The sequence below is a fragment of the Gossypium hirsutum genome, chromosome A05 (genome assembly GCF_007990345.1).
Source record: "Gossypium hirsutum isolate 1008001.06 chromosome A05, Gossypium_hirsutum_v2.1, whole genome shotgun sequence".
NCBI lineage: Eukaryota > Viridiplantae > Streptophyta > Magnoliopsida > Malvales > Malvaceae > Gossypium > Gossypium hirsutum.
In genome coordinates this window covers 108,637,216-108,661,315 of record NC_053428.1, presented here as the reverse complement: position 1 = coordinate 108,661,315, position 24,100 = coordinate 108,637,216, and the positions used below count along the sequence as shown (strand labels likewise).

Sequence of the window (24,100 nt, the reverse complement as noted above, 5' to 3'; positions counted from 1 at the left end):
TTTTTAACAATTCAAAATCTTAAATTTCAAACATGTTAATTCTAGAACCAAAAATTTAAAAATAATGAATTCATAAATTTTAAAGTTGCAATTTTGAAATCCAAATTTTAGTCCTCATAAGCTAAATAGAGAAATGTATTTTAACCTCTTCTTTTCTTTTTACTTTCTATTGTAGATAAGAATAATCAAATCTGGTCTAGACTAAAGAATAATGAAATTTGAATTAAGAAATTATTAATAATAATTATTAATAATAAAATGATTATATTTGTAAACCACTTTAAGTAAATAATACAAAACCACATTAGCTTGGGAGGAGTTACAGCACAAGCTAAGATTTCAGTAAAAATAAAAAAGAAAATAGTAGTGTCATGCATGGAGAATCCATTTCTAACACTTCCCTATTTTCCTAACACAATTTCTACAGACCTGATGCTGGGCACATTGGTAAGGTGCAGAATTCTTCCTCCCAAAAACATCCCAACCATCTGCTCTATAGCTACCAAATTTTCAGATACACCATTAACACCAAATAATCTGAACATACCATTAATTCGCCTCCGCTAATTTCAAACGCGGAACGATATTCATTGACTGGAGTTCCTGGTAGAATGCCATGAAATGGGAAGAATGTTAACGACAAAAGTCAAAGCAAAGAACTGATGAATGCATAAAAATGAAGTCAAGGAACAAAGCATTCAATGGCCATTGAACCGAATATGAATGAAAAACCAGAAGGCATACAAGAAAAGTAAACTAAAAGCTTTTATATCCAATAAGCATATGCAGTTTTGATAAGCTTTACTAACGAAATTTAGCTAAGTCATGAATATATTACAGCACCTAGCATAATGAGAGCAAAAAACGAACTTAAGAAAACCAATTCGTTATCCAAATATCTGAAACTTTATACAATCGCTACTAAAGTTCAAAACTAAGGCACTGAAAATAAAGTCAAATATTTTTTCTTATTATATGTCACATGAAACGGGAAACTGTAAAATAAACAGAGAGAAAATGGAGAGGAGAATTTGGAGACTGCAATCTCAAACTCGATAGAAACAGTGCTCTTTTAAAATGTAGGGCAGAAATCTTAAGTACACACAAGTCATTTAACTTTTCTTTTTCCATCCTTTTTGGCTGAGGACTTGAATCTGAAGCCTTTTGTATTTCGATGTTTTTAGAAAATAGTAAATAACATGGACAATGACAGGTCAGGTGCGTTGTAACTTCTATTATGAACAAGGAAAAGGGAATGGTTGGTAAAGTAAAGAGCTATCTGCCCCTTTAACCCAGACAGAAGGAGGAGATACTATGTTGCTCTAACTCTTTATTTTCTTTTAAATACCCCATTTCCAAGGCATATCTGGATATGGATAAGACCATATGACACCCTCCTAAGGCCCTCCAAATACCATGAAAAAACTTTGAAAGAGTTGAACATTCAAAAACCAGCACATACCCGTATGCGACACTTATATCAGAGTCCGATTGACAGATGAAACCTTTCAACTACAAGTGCTCGGTAGGAGTAGGACTAACAAGTCCCATGCTAAACCGTAAGAATCAACATGCAGTATAGGAATGGTGATTCTCGGAAAACAAATTACATTAGAGGCCTAACTAATACTCCTATGTCCAAATTAAAATGTCAAAGTTAACTTTCTTTACACAATTTTTAAACTTTGACCGAAATTTTATATGAAATATTTTAATTAATTAAAATTTAAAAAACATATATCTAAAAACTATTTAATTCAAAGTGTTGAAACTATTTTCTTTTAGATGTTATCAATAATAAATTTCAAATAATGAGTCAAAGTATAAAATTTTCAAACAACAAAAGTGAAAAGTTGACTATTTTATTAGAACCAAGTGAGTATTAATTTAAAAATCAAATTTCAATAAGCATCCAATTTTAAGTGAAATTGTATATTTTTTTTGATCAGGTCCTACTGCAATACTGTCACAGATAATTCAAACACATCATCTGTATAACATAAATGTTTACCGAATCTACCTGGATTAAAAGCTTGCAAGCGTATGGTAGTTGCATGGTTGAAACATCATCTCCATTTTTACATGAAGAACAAATCCCTGTTTTCAGCTTATGGCTGTAGTATCCTAACAATCCACATTTTCTGCAGACCTGTATCCAAAGAAGGTTATTATCAGATCAAAGCTGATTATGCTCAATATCGCAGAAGTAGAAGTGTAAACCGAAAGCACCCTACTTCACCATTGCTAGAAAATTGTGGATAAATAACAGGTAATGATTCATTCAATGTTAAGAACTATGAAAATAACAGCTATTCGTGAACTGAACTACAATGTTTCATATGAGCAAACTTCAACGAGAATTTACTAAGTTTTTCCGATTGGGAAAAGCACAAAACCTTTGCAACCTGTGGCCGTAAGAGACTAGATGTAATTTAAGAAAGCAAAAGGGCCCTATTTTCAATAGCCATTTCCAGGAGTGATTTGATGCTGGATTTACTTCTCAAGTGAGTTACGTGTGGAAAATATTATGATATACACTATATACCTCAAGCATTATTTTTGCTGCTATTTCTTTAGCAGTACAATGCAGCATTGTTTTATATTCCACTGCTTGAGAATTCTAAACAAATTGTGAACAGTCTGTGCATGTAAAAATTGATATCTTAAAGCATAATCAAATACCTGGACTTCAAAAGGATCGCTGGATACCATCAGGCGCTCAAAAATCAACATACTGGCACCATAAGCAATTAGACAATCACGTTCCATTTCACCTACTCGTAACCCTGTGAAGAGAACATACATAAGCGCACACTTATTAGAACAAATAATACTTCTTAAGGTAAAAATTAATGACAGCAAAAATCATCTAACTGTAAGAAAATAACCTCCTTTTCGGGCTCTCCCTTCTGTAGGCTGTCTAGTAAGCATAACTCGAGGCCCATTACCTCTAGCATGCATTTTATCAAGGACCTAATAGGCATATCATATTTAGAAAGGAAAATATGCAAGTATTAGACAACCATCAAGCAAGCTAGATAAACATAAAATGATATATGAATTTAGCTGTGATAACACATTAACCAATCAAAGTAATATAGCAAAATAAAAAAAGCTTCTCGTGAGGTACTATTGAGATCAAGGCACCCACCCCCCCCCCCACTGGCCTAGAATAGACATAAATACAAGAATAGATAATGAAAGAAGATATCTGATATGAGAGAAAATGAACAGGCTAGTTTTGAAGAACAGAACTAAAGTTGCTGCTTTAAAACAAAAGCGAGGATAGACAGCTATTTGAAATGGTATTCACACATTACCACTTAGCTTGGTATAAATGGTATCCATCTTACTTATTTTTATCCAAAAAGTGGGAGAAGAGAAGGAGAAAGAAATCAGAGAGGAATTTTGGCTGTTCCATGGCTTCAGTTACTCATGGACTTGAGTATCTAGCAATCCATAAAAGATTTTTTCAAGAACTTAAGGAAAAGGTTAAATGTTCCTGTATAAAAAACTTGAATTTGTTTCCTTTTTTTCTCCTTTTTGATTGGAAACTATGAACAATTCGGCACATAAAACTTCATATTTAGATTTAATTCTTCGGCCAAAGAAAGAAATAAAGGGGAGAATAAACGGACCAAAAAATGGAAGTTATGGCAGCTGCTCCATGGACACAGAGTCAAGCTGTAGATGGGGTACATGGTGTCAAATAAAGTGTTATCCTTAGGATATAATCAAGCATTTTGTACATTATTATGTCTAGGATCATTGCAGCACAAAAACTAAGGCAGTTATGCCAACAGCCCTAAGTAACCCCTATCTTACTCCAACCCTTCTTAATATTGTTTTTTTTTTTTTTGGAGTTCCTATCTCCAACACATATCGTTCATGGATATAGGGATATGATCCTTCAAGGACTCTTGAAATAAATGGAAACCTTAAAAAGATTAAGGTATGCATCTCGTGTCCCAGAATCCAACGATCAGTTTGTACAGAGTACAAAAGAAAATAACCATAAAATTTTTTTGTTGTGATTCAAGTTTAACTCAATAAAGATGTACATTAGAATAAAGAAATGAAAGCTGACCATATGCTTTAACTTCTGGTAGTAAATTGGTCCCATAAAAATATATGCTTGCAGCGGACAACCAGTGATACCTGAAGAAAATTTGCAGATGTCAGGATTATATCATTTTAAGAACCTAAATCAGAATAATGAATATCTAAAACAGAGAATAAGTTTCCAGCCTCTCGATGAATTATCCAAGGTCACAAATCAATCTGGGAAGATGTGTTAAAAAGCGATAGAGAACAATAAAATTAATGGTAAAAGTTACACTTCATTCCTATGTTCTCCCTATTTTGCAGTAACTGTGACTGACACATGCTGAACGAATATCAGAACATGGATATAGAGATATGAACCCCCAAGAACCCTCCAAGTACATGGAAAATTTGGAAAAAGTTCAAACAGACACATAGGACTTCTGCCTGATACTCACAAACAAGTAACAGAGCTTTATTCCGATTTCCATCTGATTATGATATATTATCCTCTCTACTCCATCCTTTTAAATTCAGAGGCAAAAATCCTCAGGAACTGATCATTTCAGATTCTACTAGAGTTGGAAGTGCATTTTAGTTACCAAAAAGTTCAAATGAAGGACCTAAAATATGAATTATATAATGATATCACTGTTCTAGATGCAATCCTCTGTATGACGATTGAAAGGGAATTTCACATTCTTTGATGGTGAAAGGCCCAGTTTTAGAAAACAAAATAGTTGCATTTTCTAGGCCCCCCTCTCTAATCTCCAGTTACTTCAATCCTAAATTCTGTTTTATTCTTCTGTATATATCACCTATAATCAGACAGGCATCAATATTGGTAAGCAATAATAAATTCATTCATATTGATATTGTACCATAACTTACTGTCAGTTTAATTGTCAGTGATACTGAAACAGATTAATCCACATCATTCAAGATGGGTGTCAACAAAGATAGCTTCTTAACACTTATTCTCTAGCAATGCATCCAATATATTTGTGACCTCTTAAAATAATGAGTTTGAAACTATAGTTCTTTTATTATGTAAGTGTAGACATATTCCAGATGCATCATTTGAAATAGAAAACGTAACTCTATGTATCTTGATAGCTGCAGTAGGCTTCAACTTTCAAGAAAAGGGGAGAGGGGGAAGGATAGTAAGCAGAAAAACCTGAATAAATGAAGTCCTTGCCGTTGTAGCAAAAACCGTGCTTGACAAGAGTCTCACTGAAAAAGATCAAGAGTATATAATAAATTTGCTATGCTAGAAATGAAACGATATAGAGGAAGGGTCAGGGAAAGGAAGGTAGTAAGTAACCTTATAGTTTCAACCTTATCCGCATGACCACTAGGCTCGCCAAAGGCACTACCATAATGGAACCTACCACATGAAACTCCAGCTTTGCCACCAAGAAGCTCTATCATCTTGCCTACAGTCATTCGACTAACAAAAACAAAAAAGAGCAGTAACATGCATCAAGCAATAAGTTGAAAGATAGCAATGCTAGCAACATAATACAATAATAAAATGAAATTCCATAACATTCTGAACAAGAAGCTTATGATGTGTTGGCAGCATTTTACTTTATGTTGTTTAAATGTATATCCTCTTTCATTGAGATATGCATAAAAATTATGAGGTCCAGGACAATAGTTGAAGAACCAAAATCAGACATCAAAACTTGCATCAGAAAACAAATTAAAGTTGCCTAGATCCATAAAATCAACCAACCACCTCAAGCAAACCAAAATTCAACAAGTGCTTCTTTGATGCTCCAATAAAGTCAAGCACTTAATTTCTCCACATTCCACCCCAAAACAGATCTCTTGTTAGATCCATCTCCTTTCCCATTTGTAAGCATTCACTGTAATCATTTTGTAAGACCAAAAACACTTTTCTTCTTAAGACCCAAATAAGCAAAAACAGTCATTTATTTTGGTTGTTTATGCATCTTTATTGGACATGTACAGTGATGCTATATATTACATGCAAAATCATAAGGTACAGCTCACAAATAACAAGTGATTTATGAAGGTGACCACCTATCCTTTTTTATTTTCCTTTAAGGTAGAGAGGGATAGGGTAATCATGCTTAAATTAACCCACAGTGTTATTTAGTAATTAGTTGTTCATGCATCACAACATGTCTCAATGAGAAAAGAAAGTGAGAGAAATAGTAACAAGTGAATGCCTTCTCAGGTGTTTATCAGTCCAAGAAACTGTCTTTTTTAGCCAATAGGAGCTAGAGATAGGGGTGAATGCCTTAGATTCTAGTCATTCAAATCATAATAGTATGACTAAAACAAAAAAATTATTACCTTGGAAAACCATGAGGATTCATAATTAAATCAGGACAAATGCCACCCTCAGAAAAGGGGAAATCTTCCTGTTGAATGATAATACCACAAACACCTTTCTGGCCATGTCTGCTACTAAATTTGTCACCAAGCTGAAAAAAAATACACATTAAAGGAGCAACAAAAAGAAAACAAGGTCAACCCTGCTTTTCTGAGGAAAAATATTAAAATGATAATGAAGCCAAATCAATATTGCCTACCTCAGGTCTACGAGTATGACGTATTAAAAATTTTACTGATAGATTGCCGTTCCTATCAGTGCTAAGAGAAACTCTATCCACCACACAAGACTCTCCTTCAGGACCTTTGTATGATTGCCTTGCAGGTTTATAGGCACTGCAAATAGAAATTGGTAAAAAACTTTTCATAGCAACACAAGATCAACAAGAGGCTTAGTGAAAAATTAAAATGAATAACTTACCTATCTGGAAGAGAATCTGAAGATACGCGAGTCCCTCTTGTATGAATAGGGACCTCCTTATTAAGGAGGCTATCATTTGGTCTAATAATCTCCCCAGGAGAAGCAATTCCATCATCATCTAATATCTACATAAAGAACTTCACAATTGTAATTTAACGGAAATCATCCCTCCCCCCTCCCAAAAAAAAATCTAATAAAATTAGAAACAGTGATTGCACATAGAAAGTTACCATGCTAAGTTTCCAAAAATTACTAATAATGAGCTAAATTTCTGATTAGTCATTACTTTGAGAGTTGGGATGCATAAAAGAAAAAAAAAAGTTAATTTTTTATATGCAAAGGAATCCACCTGAGGCAAGAAAAAGGGGCTTTCCGAAGGATATTACAAGGTAGCTAGTTCATTTTCACCATTAGAAACTCAAATTGATCGAGCATTAATATTGCCTAACCTCTCTTTGAATATGAAAAGTGTTCTTTGCATAAGGAGGACACATTAAAAACTCAAAAGACAAATGTCCATTATTTACCAGTTGCTAACAGACCAATAAAACTTTACTTGCATTGCATTCTCATTTAAATATAATTGAACTAGTTAAAGATCCTCCATATACATGGAAATTTTCGGAAAAAGTTGAACATACTTGTGTTGAACACATCCACATCCAACGTTTACACCTGAGCTAAAGTAACTTAGAAATAAAGCACGTTATAGTAAACCAGACCATTCACGCGTCTAATTGTTTTCTGAGTCAAGATGTGAAACAGTCCTAGAACCCTAGTTATGTTCTGTATGACTGCAGAAAAAATATAGTTTCCTCTTTTAACTATTAACAGACCCCTTTGGTAAGAAAATAAAAATCCTGAAGGTTCTATTACCCAAGCCATCTCTTTTAATGACAAAAGATTCAAAGTGTCTAATTTTAAAAGGTCATCTTTTAAAAGGTAATTTGGAAAAGAGATTATTAAAGTTGCCTTCCAAAATTAATTGTCAACTTGTTATCCACCATATTGAAGGAGGAATTTCACTACCAACAGAATTCTAGATTGCTATAGATCAATATTGGAAGGGGACACAAGTTACAGAAAAAATAGTGAGAAATTACAGAAAAAGAGAAAGATGTAATCTCAACAAACAAATAATTGTTTGAGCAGCATAAGACATGCTTAAAAAACCAGTAATTTGACAATGCGGCAGTTCATTCGTCCAAACAGGAAATGTAGCGAATGCATTACCTGCATTTTCTCTGAACCAGGTCCGGTTCTCTGTGGCCTAAGAATTCTGTCGGTTGCACCATTTTCATATTTTTGAATAACGTTAGAAGACCTGCTCAACAGAGAACACAGAAGATAATATGTAATTGCTAAGCCATGCAGGATTACAAGCTCTAATCAGAAAAATAAGAAAAGCCCCCATAAGGATGAAAAAGCCGTATACTTTTTCATGACAATACAACGACCAAAACCACGGTCTAGAGAAGACTTGTTCATGACAATTGCATCCTCTATGTCATAACCACTATAACTGATGACTGCAACAGTTGCATTCTGACCAGCTCCAAGCTTATCATATCCGACCTGAAAGCCATGACAGTCAATTTACAGTACAAAATGGTGTGCTCATACGCTACAATATGCAGACTACTGACCAGTTCAATTGTCCTTGTTGTCAATAATGGCCGCTGAGGATACACCAATAGATAAAGTAATGTGTCCATCCGGCACAACTACAGCACAAAAGAGACCACCTCAGCCAGGAATAAAGAAAATTTAGCTAAAAGCATATGGACAGAAGTCTCAAGCTAAACTCAAACATAAAAGATGAAATAGAAAACTTAGAATATCTAGCTGGGAGACGTGTCACCAAAAAAAAAAAAAGAAAAGAAAAGAAATATCTTAATGAACTGTAAGGAGACAGAAATCAACAAATAAAATGCAAACACATAAGCAGACTTGACATTAACTGCAGCATTAGGAGAGTAACCGTTATTTTTAACAACTCTATGCCTCAAATTCTTGAGGCAAAAACCCATCACAAGTTTAAGATAGATATTTTTCAGAAAACAAAAGTGGAGTTTATATGATACGTGAGCATATAACATGCACAGTGTAATATCAGATTATGGAAAACAGTGAATGCTTGTATTAGACTGACAAAACCTTCATAAATTTCTTCTTGAATTCAAGAAACTGAATTTCGTATTTAGTGGAATACAAGGACTCTTTTAGAAAGAAAAATATATATTAACAGAATACTGAATAATACGGCTTGCCTGGTTATATGCAATATTTCCCATTGCTTGCTTCCCCATTGCACACTACGAATACAGAAACATTTAGAGAGGGTAAGAGCAAAGTTACAGTTCAGAACTATGTCAAGTTCAAGATATCAGAAAGTGATGTAAAAAACCTGATAGGTATTTCTTGGTGATTGATTATGATGAGGATAAGGAATCAACCCCGCAATAACACCTAAAATTGTGAAAGGCTCTATCTCAATATGGGTTGTTTCAGGTGTTGCCTCTCCCTCATACAAAGCAATCTAAACAGATAATCATGTTGTTAAAATTAAAGTATCTATAAATTGAAGCAACTAGATGAAAAACCTCTAAAACATTAGGTTAAACAAACCAGAGCATTGTTCTCCTCGTTGACGTCAAGATACTCAATCAATCCATCACTTAAAAAGTCATCAAAAGTACGCACTCCATCCTTAATAAGCACAAAACTTACAATTAAATTTTAAACAAGAGTATTCTCTTTGGATAAATAGGAAACAAAACTCTTACCAACAACTCCTTCATATGGTGTTCTTTGATCCTTGATATTCCCTTGTCAGCTATTACCAATGGTCGACAAACTCGACCCCCATCAGAAGCAATGTAAACACACCGCTGATCAATATTTTTAAATCTCAAGGATCAGTAAAATTTTAAAATAAAAGAAAAAAATACAGTATACAGGAGCGATGAAAACCACTAGTCCCATCTGCACTCTAGTCTAATTTCAACATAATCATAGAAAACGAATACAACCAAATATGGAGACAGCAATGCGATGGTCCAAAAGGGATTAGATTAGAAAATGCACGATGAAAACCACTAGTCACATCTGCACTTAGTCCAATTTCAACATGATCATAGAAAACGAATAGAACCAGATATGGAGACAGCAACACAACTGTTTGAAAGGGATTAGAATAGAACATGCACTCAGTGGGATTCAGCATTAATTCATATGTGTGGATGTATGCATGCATATCAATTAATGATGTGAAGAACCTGGCCTTTGGAAAGGAAATCATCCATAAATTTGTTTTTATGTGGGTCAAGCTTCATGACTTCTTTCCCAAAATAATCTTTTTATCTCATCTTCTCCATTTTGGAAATTGGAGCCAGTTTTGGAGCAATTGTCAATATTTCAGATTAACCATATACCCCATAGTTTCTCCGAATAGAATCTCACCACTCATTTAATGTGATAAAAGAATTTATCTTCTACATTTTGTACTGTATATTTGTTATCTATTAGACTCCACATGACAGGTGAGGATTTAAACATCTATTGAGGTGCCATTTATTTCAAATTCCTGAACTAACCCTCTTAAACATATTTATTTAGAAAATTACAAAATACACAGACATACACATGAATACCAACAAATATCTGAATACAACTGACAAGGCGACCAGAAATTTAATAAAGAAGCTTCTATCAGGGACAATATTAAAGTGAGAAAGAGATCAACCAGACTTGTTTCAGCTAAATATTCAAAATAGTACCTGCGGCTCAAAGGATTCTCTTCAACCCACCCTTACATCAGATTTTGGAAGGATAAGGGAGTTACAGAACTATATCCCATAAAACAAAAATTAATAATTCACTATACAAGATTGAAGTGGTTTAAGGGAGAAAACAGCAGTTAATAAAAGAGCTGAACAAACAAATAGGCAAGATGGAACTCTAGAAAACTTAGGGTTATAGAAAACCTCTAGTTTTTGTATTAATTCAAAGAAAATAATAAGAATAATAATCTGGCTGTAAATATTTTACAGCTTATTTATAGTAAAACTCGAACAATGCTACCTTCTAGTAGATTATTTAAACTAGAACTGTTACTAAGAGTCCTATCCGAATCACACAAAGTCTTAGCCTAATCAAATAACTCATTAAATATTTAATAAAATAATTTTTAATACAAATAGACTCCTATAAAAAAATAAAATAGTAAATAATTAACTAATTTAGATGCTCCTGCATCAAAGACATTCCAAGAAGTATATGATCATGAACACATCTAATTATCAAACCTATTTACATGTTCACATTATGTTCAACATTGGACATGACTCTTTACATTAGTTGTTGGATCAGCAACTAATTACACTTACTGCACCATACATGCTTGTAAAACACACAATATACGAGTATAGCGCACAACTGGATGATTGTTAGATCCAAAACCAACAGAGACGATTGCAAATAAATAATCTATCTTTATACACGAGCAAACATTACAGCTTTGATTCCAAACATGAACTACAATCATAATTCTGGTGTAAAGCAAAGATAAATCTACAAGCTGATCTAGATCTTAGCATGAGTGTAAGGGTTATTAAGACTAGACAGCATGATTATGCAAACTGAAAGAAAAGGTATATAATCACATGCAAATTAGTTACATAGCTTTTAAGTGGAAGAATATTTTACCTGCTTCTCATTTACGAAGACGCTCACAAACTCGCCAACTTTGCCAGCTCTTCGCAGCTTTCTCAGAGCATTAGCAAAATGCTACATAAAGGGGAGACAATATTACTGAACTAGTGGAACAAAGTTAATAAACATATGCATATATTTTACAAAACAAATATGCATGTCTAGGAATTGAAAAACGACAGGGAAGTTCCTAATTTTTTTAATTTCTGAATATAAGATAATTGTTAAAAGACTTAAAAGAAAATATTATTTTTATCAAGAAGCGGGTTGAACAAAATAGAGAAGTTCATCAAATGCTAAAGGAAGCCTTCCAACCAGAAAAAGAGCTGCCATATAATGAGGATACCACCAAGTATTTCGTCCTAATGAGTCAGGCAATAAACATGCTATCATACCAAAGCAGAAGAGCCCAGAATTTCAAACAAACAAGCACTAACAACATTAGTTTATCCTTATTAACTTACAAAGTTACTAGTTGGGAAAAACTGTAAGGAAGGACACGAAAAAACAGTAACATGTATGCATTAGTGTACAACAGTGATCTAATGCAAGTAGATACAATTACAAAAGTAGCAAGGATGAACTTGTAATCTCAACACTTTTTGAAGGGTATACCTTTAAATCAAGCACAAAAAGAAACATTACATAGGTAAAAGACAGCAAAGTGATTGAGATTAAAGTTGACTGAGCTGCCTTTGCATAGTAATACATAAATTTCTACTGATGAAGTCCTTTTATCACCATCTTATTTTTCATTTTTCTTTTTCCAAGCATCAAAAGGCAAAACAATCTGTCCAACAGTCTAGACCAGTTTTTAATTATATTTCAGTTTAATTGAGTGACTTCCAAATTTGGATATCAATTGTTTTAGGCTTCAAAGGAACACTAGAAGCACCTGTGGCCTTCTATGTTTGCCAAGAATGAGCCCATTCAACATAACCAGGAATGAATTTGGCGTATGAAGCTCTTCTCCAGATAGTAGCTCCAAGTCCTCAACACCCAAGCAATAACACTGTAATTGAAAAAGAATACAATAAATTTGAGATGAAAACATAGGCAAAATAATGATAGCACTAGGCATATTGATAAGGACTAAGTAGTATCAAAAAATAGATGAGGACTAAAAATTGGTTGCATCCTTTCAGTTTGAGACGCAAAATAACTCTTTTCTTTGAGTTTGTCCTAAATTTAGTTACAAACAAGTTGCAGTAAAATATCTAACCAAATATAATGTCTTATGTAATTGAATTAATTAATTAAATTTTAATATCTTTCAAAATCATAATCATATAATAAAATCAAATGAACAAAACAATTTTAGATTGTAAAATAAAATGTCAACAAGAATACTGAATTTTTCTGATCAAAGAATAAAAATAAGAGATTTAAATGCAATATGATAGCCATGTATTAACCTTGTAGGAACAATCATGATGTTTATTTTCTAATCCAAGCTATTGATTGAATATTACACTAACAAACCACATGTGTGAAAAGACTTATTACTAATTTTAGTTTTACTCAATTTAGATCCCCACTACTTCATTCTTTTGAAGTGAACTTCTCTTCCTTTAAATATCCAGGTGCTTCTTTCTAATTTCTTTCCTCTTTTAGCTTTCTTCTTGAACCATTCTAGTTCTTTTCTGATCAAATCTCCCCTTTTATATATGTAGTATTTAACTTCATAAGTGGGGTTTTAAAAAGTCAAAAATACACACCAAATTGCTTTTGGTTCTTTTCTCATAGTAAATACTACACAAGCAAGTTCTCTACTTCATAGTATTTTTTTTCTCATATTATTTCAAGAAATACATATTGATCCTCAGAAAGAAATTTGTTTTTCCTTATATCAAATTTCTTTAAGCTATGCAGATATTTTCTATTTTGACTAGAAATCACTTAATGTGATGAAACTATAAATAAATTAACCACCCTGAAAATAGATAAGTTCACATTAAGGAACATAAAGGCTCCATGTGGTTAGAGTTGATGAAGTACTAAAAAACTGAATCAAACCAAAAACACCTGTAATACTTGATAGTATAGTATCTTGTTCCCCAATGGATTTCCATTAGCAAACCGAACTTTTATATTTTAGAACCAAAGACTGTTTGATATCAACGGGAAGTATCTCCTCGCTATTTACTTTAGACTTATGCTATTACTATGACAATGACTTCACAAACAAAAGCAATTTCAAATGAATAAGTGCATACCAAAGAAACCAATGGACCCTCATCATCGTCAGTAGTAACATGAGTCATTAGAGCCAAGTTTTTAACCAGACCACAAGCTTCACCTTCTGGAGTATCACAAGGGCAAAGCATTCCCCACTAGAGAAAATTAAAAAGAAAAGAATAAAAGAAAAAAAATAAGCAGACTGAAAAAAATTATGTAACTATTAGTGAATAATCCATGTTGATGTATTTTGAATGAATCCAGAGACATCACACTCACCTGACTAGGTTGTAAGGCCCTCGGTCCACTTACTTTCCGAGATTTCTCAAACTGCGGTGAGACTTTTGTCATAAAGCCCAGAGTTCCAATAAAGGACAACCTTGCCAAGACCTATCAGTGAAAGATTTTCCATCAATTGAGATTGTACCAAGAACATACGGGAGAAAAATGGATAAATAAAAACCAATTGAGAGGATGATAGATACCTGTGTCATGCCTTTTCTGTGCATTCTGAACCGCTGGATATCAAAGTTTCCAGTAGAAAGGGTCCTTTCAAGCCCTGCAGTGATGAACTCCATACGACGCAAAAACTACAAATTTAAAGAAAAAAAGGTTACAATGGATTGAGAAATTAAAATGTAAAACTGGAAAACAGATCTAAAAGAAGAAAGAACAAATCAGTGTGAAACAAAATGAATATGGAGATTAAAGCATATATTTATATGTAGAACCAGCTTTTACAGGTTTTTGTTTTCTTTTCTTTTTAAGCTTTTACATTTTCAATCCAACAAGAACTGTCTCATGGAACCTAGGAGCTCCTAAATGCTAAATCCTTGGTGGAAGAATGATTCTGTATGCTTCGCGTTAGAGAATATTATGTAAATGTTCTAGCATAATCTTAGGGAATTTTATTTTTTATCTTATTTGATTTCTTTCCTAATGTAACTTGTACAAACTGGTTTACCTTTAAGATGTAAATACAAGAAGTTCTTTTCTGTAAAACTTCATCTACTCCTATTCTCATAACACTCCTCATAATAGTTAATAATTCATAAATAATAGGAGCAATTTGCATGTATTTACATGTAGAACCAGCTTCAAGATTTTATTTTTTTAGTCAAATAAAAAACCTAGGCAGTTCCTAGGTAGAAGAAGGAATATGTATGTTTCTCTTCATAATAGCGAATAATGTATAAATAAGAGGGGCGATTTGCATGGGTGAGATTCCAGTTCTTCATGTCGTTAATGCGAAACACAAACAGAACTAGGACTGACTACACAGCCAAGCTAGTTGGTGCTTGCATTGATTCCAGTTCGTTATGCTGTAGAAATGAAACCAATTACAACTCAAACTATACAGTCACACTAGTTGGACTTTCAACCAGTTGATACTTGGCTCAGACCATTGTTACTTTTTTAGCACTACGGCAATAACTCAACTGTTGATCAATGTTTAGCATGTTCAAGTTTTTTAAACAATCTACAGAAGCCTAAGCTGAAGCAAATTATGTGACTCAATGGAGATACTTTCACCATAAAAAATCTTTCTTCACAACCCCAACTCTCCTTGTTAACACCCTCCCCACATCCTTAACTCCACAGCCACCTACCACCAGTACAAAATAGATTGGCTTTTCCAAATCTGAGATGATAATAGACAGGATTTAAAGCTAAGAAATTCCCAAAACTTTGAAAATCACACTGGGATTGGCAAAAGCGCTTGCCTTGAAAATAGCTATTTTTGCCACTTACCTGAGAAGGGTCTAATGCACTAGATCTGCTGGTCTTTGATAGGACACCATCAATCGACTTCTTAACCTGGGCAAGCGTGGTCTTGAATAGATCCTATTACATTAACAAGTCAATGAATACAGCTGAAAACATTGAGAACTACATAGCAATGTAAATAAGTTTTGAGGAACAAGCAGAATTATGAATAATACCTCAAAAAGAAGAGAGATTAATTGTCCTGATAGCTCAAGACGCTTGTTCCCCACATAATCCTACAAAATAAAGGAAACCATTTAAAGACCTCGCACAAGTAAGCTTGCATATATCAGACTGTAAAATGTCCATCAATTTTCATGCTTCCACAAGCTCTTCAAATGCCTGAATAGCTAGCACCTATGACACAGCACAACACCTCATTTGCCTTGGACAGAAAAACATGGAAAAAGGACTATAACAATAAATTGCAGCAAACTTGTCTGATGGACGACCTCGGTTTATCTTAAAGGCACGTGTCTCTCTTTGCTCAGGGGTGACCATGGTTAGAATAGAAAAATGTTACAGAGAACTTTGACCGGAAGGGCTAAACACAGTAGCAACTTTGAGAAGCAGCTGCAGTAAAGTGAAGAACGTAATCTTTGGAGTTTTAGATGAGTGGATTGGCATGGGTTTAATTGGATAGAGCTTCTAGTGCTGTTTTTCTAGATGAACTAGCATTTAAGCAATGGAGTTCTTGTTGTTTGCTTCCGAGTACTTTCTTAGTTATATAGCTACATAATAAGGGTAACTATCAGTTCACACTAGTAGTGACTTCACATTTGCCAAAAGCTAAAAAAGAGAAGGGTATTTACCTAAAAATCATTGAGTTTGACTGTAATTACACTCAAGTACATGAGTATGGAAAACTAACAACCCACAGAAATTGTGCTAACATTAGTAACAGAGTTTGGAATTACTAAAATGCCCATTTCTGGAATTAAAATTGTTGTTTAAATGGATACTTTTGCAAGAGATTTAAAGAGGCAATTTCACCACTTTCAAGCAAAAGAATATCAGAATTCAGAGTCAAACAGTACAAATATAAGAAACCGTATGAACAAATTTAATTGAAATCGTAAGGCATAAACAGAAATTAAATTGGGGGATTGCAAGACTGCCGAGCATACAGTATCAAAAGATAGTTTTGAAGGAATTTCCATCAATGTCAGTCGTAAAGAGAGGACTTAGGTTTGGTTGTACTAGTGGGTAATTTCTTTTGTCTCCAGGTAGTCGTTCATCCTATTGATGCAAACACCAAATTTTTCTTCTCCCTTGCTTGGCCTTTTTCCCCAAAAGTCTGAAGATCTTTAAATTGAAGAGCATTCACTTTTGGGTAGAGGCAAATGTACTACTGTTTTCTTTGAAGAATTTTATCAAACAATTTCCACACAGACCACTAGATTAATCTCAGCATCTTGCATTACCATTAATCAAAGGTATTTTCATCATCATTTTCCATGTCATCATTCTAACGGAAGCCTACAGAATTCTAATGATTGAACTATATTATAATCTAAAAGGTATTTCTTTATGATGGAACATAATTTTTCCAATTAATGACTGAGTGTAATATCTTCAACCTAAGGGTTCCAGGGTAATTTACTGAAAGGAAACATTTTCAACTATATGAATAGCTACCTTGTCATCCATAGCATCCTTATTTAAGATTGCTTCCATCATCCTTCTCAGCATTACCGCAACATACAAACATTTTGGACGAAAATTATTGCAGCGCACCTAAAAGGAGAAAATTAAATGTAAAACAATTGTTGATGCCAAAATACTGTCATTTGAGAACTAAAACAAAACCTACTGGAACATTGGCAATAAACACATCTCGAAGAATAGAAAAAGCTCTCCCATCCTACAAAGAAACAAAATAATATAGATAAATTGACTCATTAACTTAAATTAGTAAAACAATGCTGGAATCATAGATTTTTTTTTTTCATTGCCATTGATGAAAAGCTCTCAATAGCATCAACATGTGCAAAAACAGGTATTTATTCAGAGAAAGACTAAAGACTAAGAAAAACCTGTTCAGATGCCGAACTAGCATATAAAGGCCTTTTCGCCTGCAAAAGGAAGCATTCAGCATGAAAACTTGAACCAATCAGGAGTATTGGCACAAAAATGAAAATGGCATGTATATTAGTACAACAACAATGAATATATAGAAAATGGGAAAACCCACAAACTAAATGATGCAACAACTCTTCAAACAGGCTCCGACTTTAACAAGAAAGCTCTTGGAAAAAACCTCAAACCAGTAGGTTCAGCTAAAACTACTGCTGAACAATGAGAATGAATATAATATAATATAATATAATATAAAGGCCTTTTAGCCTGCAAAAGGAAGCAATCATTAGGAAAACTTGAACCAACCAGAATTATTGGCACAAAAATGACAATATACATCGTACAACGACTATATAGAAAAGGGAAAACCCACAAACTGAATGATGCATCAACTCTTCAAACAGGCTCTGACTTTAACAAGAAAGCTCTCAAAAATAAAAACCCGTAGGTTCAGCTAAAACTACTGCTAAACAATGAACAAGCACAACGTTTGAGTTAATTGTAACTCATAAATTAGTTGATTTCCTAATAAAGAGAAGAAGGGTAAAAGAATAACACCACAAAAAGAAATGGAAACTCCTCAAAAACTACAGAAACCTTCATGGAGTTAAGAAACTCCTTGTAGTCGAGAATGCAAATGGACCAACCATAATGATTGGCTCAAGCTTGATTGTTACCTTAAAAGTAAATTAACAGCCAGCAAAATAAGGAGCCTTATGAAAGAATAGAGGCCGTAAGAGCAAAAGTTCAATACTTATGCACCACTTCCTTTCATACTTCAAGACTGACATGATCATTAAGCTGATAAGGCCTCACAGAATTTTCACTTTTAAAACATTGCATAAAAGTAACAAAAACTGCAGATTAGAATTAAAGTAAAACTAACTTATAAACATCTAAATAAGGTTCCATGTGGCCACTGAAATCTAGATATAAAAAGCTAAATTCATAAGTTTTATCACAAAAGTAAGCAAGAGAATTGAACCTTCGTATCAAGGTAGGCCAATGCTTGTTCCTTGGTATATATGCCAATACCAGCACATTCCTAGAAAAGAACAAATAAATAAATTAAAAAAGCATCACTATCCAAAGACAAGAATAACTCCAGAATAGTCCAGAACACGTTGCATAAAACACTCTTTAACAACACCATGATGGCACAGATCATGTTACAAGACTGAAATACCAGATGCAGATCATTTTTATGACGCCAATGCTTAATGACTAAATAATAAGATGGCTCACAAAAAGAAAATTGTGAAATTAGTTAATGAGGATTTTGCATGCACTAACTCGCAGCTAAGCAGTAGACACATTACCAAGTTAGGTAACATCTGATCTAGATAGGAGTTGAACAGGGTTTAATGGAATGCCAAAACTATTAGACACATATCAGACATGCAATGACAGGGTAAGAAGGGATAGATATGTACAAAGTACAGGTTTTAGAATGGAGGTGCTTGTGCAAGATTATAAGAACACAAAAATAGAGAGGAAACATTATGGAACACAGAAGAGATATGACGGAAAACTGAATTTCATTTCAGAAATCTAAATTCAGTATAATTACAAACTACATAGCTTTTTATAGTAGAGGGTGGACTTGAGACCCATGTTGCTCCGACCATTCATTTTTGTTGAAGTACCTGTGTTTGACACATATCCAACCATGGGTTTGTCCAATGACCCCCTAAATACATGGAAATCTTAAAAAATATGAACTGCACCCATGTCAGATACATATCCGTATCCGACACTAACACCCAAGTCCCAAGTAACAACGCATGAAAACTTCTCAATTTTCTTGAGAAACATTGAGACGGATAAAGAATCTCACAATGATCTGAATAAGATCTCTATAGGAGTTCAGAAATCGAATCCTAGTTTCAAGACTCTTACCTAAGTCATTTTCTATCTCTAGCTTCATTATTGTAATCCAATCATAAAATTTGCTCTTATATATTGATGCATTCCAGCAAATTGATAAACCATTCAAGTGCTCTTCCCTCAACTCATCAATCAAACTATTACTATCCCTTTAATAAGAAATATATACATTTTTAAAGTCCTTATATTCCTTTCATAAGTATTCAAGCTATTTGCAAACGACTTTTCAGGAAGCTATTTACCAATCTTTTAAATAATACAAATTATGAACAACTACACACCCTTAACCATATAGCTTACCTCTATAGAAGGTAAAAGGAGGGCACTGAAACGAGGATCTCTCCCAAGCATCTGCACCACCTCTTGATCACTCTCCATCCCCATTGCTTTCATGACCACCATAATAGGGATCTGTGAGAAAACAATACTCAGCAAAAACTGAAGTCTAGTAATGCAACACTAATAACGCTTCAGGGAAAGAAGAGAAAGTAAGATGCAACAAGACCTTTTTCACAAATTGGTTGAGTAACAAATATATCTTCTCTTTCTCCATCTGAATAACTGTTTTGCTTTTTGTTGCCTCCGAACTGCTTGTCACAGATGCATTTATACTGGGGGCAGAGAAAAAAAAGAATCAAGTAGAACTGACATAAATTAGAACAAATAGAAACAATGAGAAAATTGATAGGAAAGGAAATTACTATAACAAAGCGATAGCAATACTAATACAGCTAAAGATAGATGTATCAACCGAGTAGAATGACAATAAAAAGATTAGTCCCAGGTTGAAACAATAAGTCCATAACAAGACCTTGCTCATCCTATATGCCAAACTGAATGCATAAATACTTTATGCAGAATAAAGCAATATAAAATTTTACGTACTAAAATTGCAGTGCATCAATAGAAGTCACTGTTTCCTTCCCAATCCTTCTATGAGCTTCAAAACATATCTCCATCAGGCAGCGATGCTAAATGACCATAAGCTAGACCATTTTAATTGATTATTTGCTAATAAAATCTCTGATTTTTTTGTAAGTTCATTAGCAAGTAATAAAATATATGACAGATTACATAAAGTCTTCAAGAACCAACTAGACAAACAAGAAGACTTTAACCCCCTACTTTACACTCTTCTACAACCCACGAGTAACTATTAGAAGCAGAGTTATATATGGAACCAAGGAAATTCTAGTACTGCACACGATAAGAAAGTGGAGGAGTCAATCATTAGCAAGTCATAAATAATTGAAAGAACAACTCACTTTCCCTTCTTATCTGCATCAATAATTATCCTGTTCTTGGAGAGTTGTTCCTGTATTAAAATCACCTGAAAGACATTGGCAGAATCATGACATTACAATGATAAGATACTATCAGGAAACAGAACAATAAATATTTGAAAAACAAGAGACTAACAAGAGAAGAGAAAAATAAAATTCAGTTCCAACGAGAAGAGTTCGAAAAGAAAAAGTATCAACAAATACGGCTGTCAATATGTCTATATCAGGTAAATCAAACTCAGAATGCGCATAAAAAAGAGCCTGGGTGAAAAACAAGTACTTAAAGTGAAAAGACAAAAACAATCATAACTCCAAGAACCATGATATGAATTATTCTTAAAGCAACAAAATTTTACATGTACTATTCTTATTCGATTTTGAAGTTATCTTCCAATCATTGAAATGAAAAGGTAAAGAAGAAATTACTTAGGATGAAAAATACCAAATGGATTTAGTGTGTACATTTACATTTGTAACTACATTTATATCATCACTGCATCCAAACAAAATCCTATCAGACAATCCAGAGAGAAAATATCAAGACCATTTGCTGATGGGTCCATTAGAAATACTACATCAAAAGAGGTAGAACTGGAAAAATTAGCATAATACTAATGTCATATATTTTTATCCATTCAATGTACGATTCACCAGCTACTTTACTACAATTTTCTGGCCCATCATGAATATTAATTGAATATTATGAATGGCAATTGCTGTCAAACTAAAAGCATGTTATAGCGAACAAGCATATTTGTGGCCGTGTGAAGCAAGTGAAGAACAAAGCAAACAGATATGTATGCAACAAAGATGGTCTGAATTACCTTCTCCGTTCCTTTAATGACAAAATACCCTCCAGGATCAAGAGGACACTCACCTAATATCAAACAATAAAAAAATATATATTATAACAAGAAGAAAGTGAGAAAAGCAATTACAATTATTTTGAATTTACTGAACACAGACCAAGCCTCGCAAGTTCAGCTTCATCTTTTCCATGTAACACACAGCAGCAACTCCTTAACATGATGGGCATTCTTCCAATAACAAGATCATTCTGCAGCGAACGGATGTTGTATTACATAAAAGCACCTATCATTCTGCATCATACACACATCATTGAAGCATCTGATGTACCTTTTCTAGTCTAGTTTTCTGCCCATGACTCCCTTGAATGTACTCTATATTAACCAATATCGGTGCAGCATACCTTAAAAATTAACAGCATATTAATAGGACAAAACAGAACAATATGTACCACTCACTATTCCTTTTAAAGCTTCAGTTGTTATAACACCACAAAAATAACAAACTCCAACAATGTCTATATGAAATAGTTGAACCTAGAAAATTACTAATGTATTTAGGAAAAATCATTTGTACATACGTCATTTCCGACAACCGGCACGCATGGGGATTAATTTTTTCAGTAATCCCATCAACAGTCATGGAGGGCTCACCAATTCTAACATCTTTAAACCTGCACAGCAACACAAATCACAAATGAACATGATCAGAAAAATAAAATAAAAATTATACCGTAGGAAACTTAATTCCCCGGACAGGTAAGTCATAACCAGAACATCAAGGAACAAAATTAAAAGGCAACCAAACTAATTCATGACAGTAAAACAGCTAAGGCTCCGTGTGGTTGTTATTATCACTAACCCACCACCTGCTTTATGCTCCCTCAAATGTTACTAAAAAGAAAATTCCTCAAATTTTATTAGAAACGAGCAAATAGTTAAGCCAAAACACATCTGAAATTAACAAATACAAAAAATTAAATAAGTAGTATGTAATCATTCCAAAAGAACGTTTTTTTATTTATTTTTAATTGTTCAAAAAGATTACATTCTGCTTCTTCTAAAAAAATTCTTTTTTAAAAATAAAAACATTTAAATGGAGCCTATATCGGCAAGATGGAAAAATATATTTTATAGCAATCATCACCAAAACATAAACAAAAATGCTTTCAAACCTGAGGTAAATACTAGGGTCAACATCGGATACAACCCGGTCATTGGCACGAACAATCTTCTTTATTCCGGTATTAACGAAATAATTAAATGAATCCAAGTGCTGCTTCACTAACCCTCTAACCTATAATAAGAAACAAAAATGCCCAAAACCCATAATTCAGTTCAAGAATGAAAACATCTTCACATAAAAATAAATACCAAATTAACAAAAAAATCACCTTTAAAAACTCAGGGAGAAGTTGAAACTTGTCAACAGCAGATTTTATTGGAGCAGCAAGCTTTTGCTTGTCCACTGGTATCTCGGAAACATTTAAGCTAGTGGGTTTTCCCAAGAAAAAAAAATTAAACACGGAAATCAAACAAAATCAAATAATATATCGTAAAATGATACAAAAATGAAAGAGAAAACCAATACAAAAGCTTACTTCTTGGAGTTGTTATTGAGTATATCTTCTTGCTTAAGACCCATTTTTCATATAGATGAAAATATCGTGCGTTTTCTGGAATTTGATTGATTTTTGCTTAATACAGAAAACAAACCGCCACTGCAGGTGGTTTTGGTTTCTTTTCATTAAAAGACTAAAACCCTTTTAAAAACTTATATAGCATCGGGTTTCAGGTTGTTCTATGGATTTATATTTATTAGCCTTTTTTTTTACCCTCAATCTTTAATCTAATATAACATACAAAAGCATTTCATGTGTACTTCTAGTTACATTTACCTGTTTTGTTTTTTAAATTTACTAAATAATTATTTGTTAATTAAATAATAATTAGTCTAAATTATAATGAAATTTCATTAATTAATGTAGTAATATAAGAAAAAAAAAACTTATTTATTAGCTATCTATTATAATAGTTAGTATAAATTTAAATTTAAAATTTAAAAGATAAGGAAGCAAAATTTTAAATAAATAAAACTTAAAATGTTAAAGTAAATTTTGAAAGGGTTAGATAAATTTTGAATTTTTTACTTAAATTTTTTATGTAAAAAAATAAAATATATAATTATCATAAACTAGCATTAACATTATTATAAATATAAATATCATTTAATTGTCATTAAGATGAAAAGTATATTCATAAAAAAATAAAATAATATGTTTGAGAATGAAACCTTAAAAACTTTATTTTCCAAGTCGTTTGTTTTATCTCTTTTGTTTTGCTTAATGATAGTGCCAACCTCTGAGTGGGTTATCTTTTGCTTTTTACAAACCCTCTGTTTCTTTTTTTTTCTCATACATTTTGTGTCTTCTCGCAATCTGGATGAGTTATATCAACGTATTAAAAATTAATTTCAGAAAATATTCAAAACTTTACTTGATTCGTGGTAGGAAATCTTTTTAGAGTTTAACATTGAAAACCGAAATTCGTTTTGTTGA

The 24,100-nt window shown here is 33.1% G+C and overlaps 1 protein-coding gene across 1 annotated transcript; it reads right to left on the bottom strand.

Annotated features, from left to right (window-relative positions):
- Positions 1-223: 223 nt before the first annotated feature.
- On the bottom strand, positions 224-23,323 carry LOC107927590 (DNA-directed RNA polymerase III subunit 2). Its single transcript, XM_041114535.1, has 38 exons — positions 23,144-23,323; positions 22,937-23,033; positions 22,718-22,839; positions 22,124-22,216; positions 21,874-21,946; positions 21,703-21,793; positions 21,561-21,613; positions 20,719-20,783; positions 19,959-20,064; positions 19,754-19,864; positions 18,552-18,611; positions 17,524-17,562; positions 17,301-17,351; positions 17,126-17,224; positions 15,664-15,723; positions 15,473-15,565; positions 14,206-14,310; positions 14,000-14,110; positions 13,759-13,875; positions 12,438-12,554; positions 11,537-11,617; positions 9,616-9,720; positions 9,458-9,538; positions 9,237-9,368; positions 9,100-9,144; positions 8,476-8,553; positions 8,265-8,404; positions 8,063-8,153; positions 6,830-6,954; positions 6,609-6,744; positions 6,370-6,500; positions 5,369-5,494; positions 5,222-5,277; positions 4,088-4,158; positions 2,889-2,973; positions 2,683-2,786; positions 2,021-2,149; positions 224-603 (listed from the first exon to the last, which is right to left on the bottom strand). Exons 1-38 carry the CDS (start codon positions 23,185-23,187, stop codon positions 550-552), a joined length of 3,477 nt encoding a protein of 1,158 aa, XP_040970469.1. The 5' UTR covers positions 23,188-23,323; the 3' UTR covers positions 224-549.
- Positions 23,324-24,100: the final 777 nt, after the last annotated feature.

Excerpts from the sequence above, each read along its gene's own strand:
- LOC107927590 (XM_041114535.1), bottom strand. The coding sequence starts at position 23,187 with ATGGGTCTTAAGCAAGAAGATATACTCAATAACAACTCCAAGAA. Across the intron at positions 9,145-9,236 it reads CACCAAGAAATACCTATCAG|TGTGCAATGGGGAAGCAAGC; the intron begins GTTTTTTACATC and ends CTGTATTCGTAG. Across the intron at positions 8,405-8,475 it reads CAACAAGGACAATTGAACTG|GTCGGATATGATAAGCTTGG; the intron begins GTCAGTAGTCTG and ends CATGGCTTTCAG.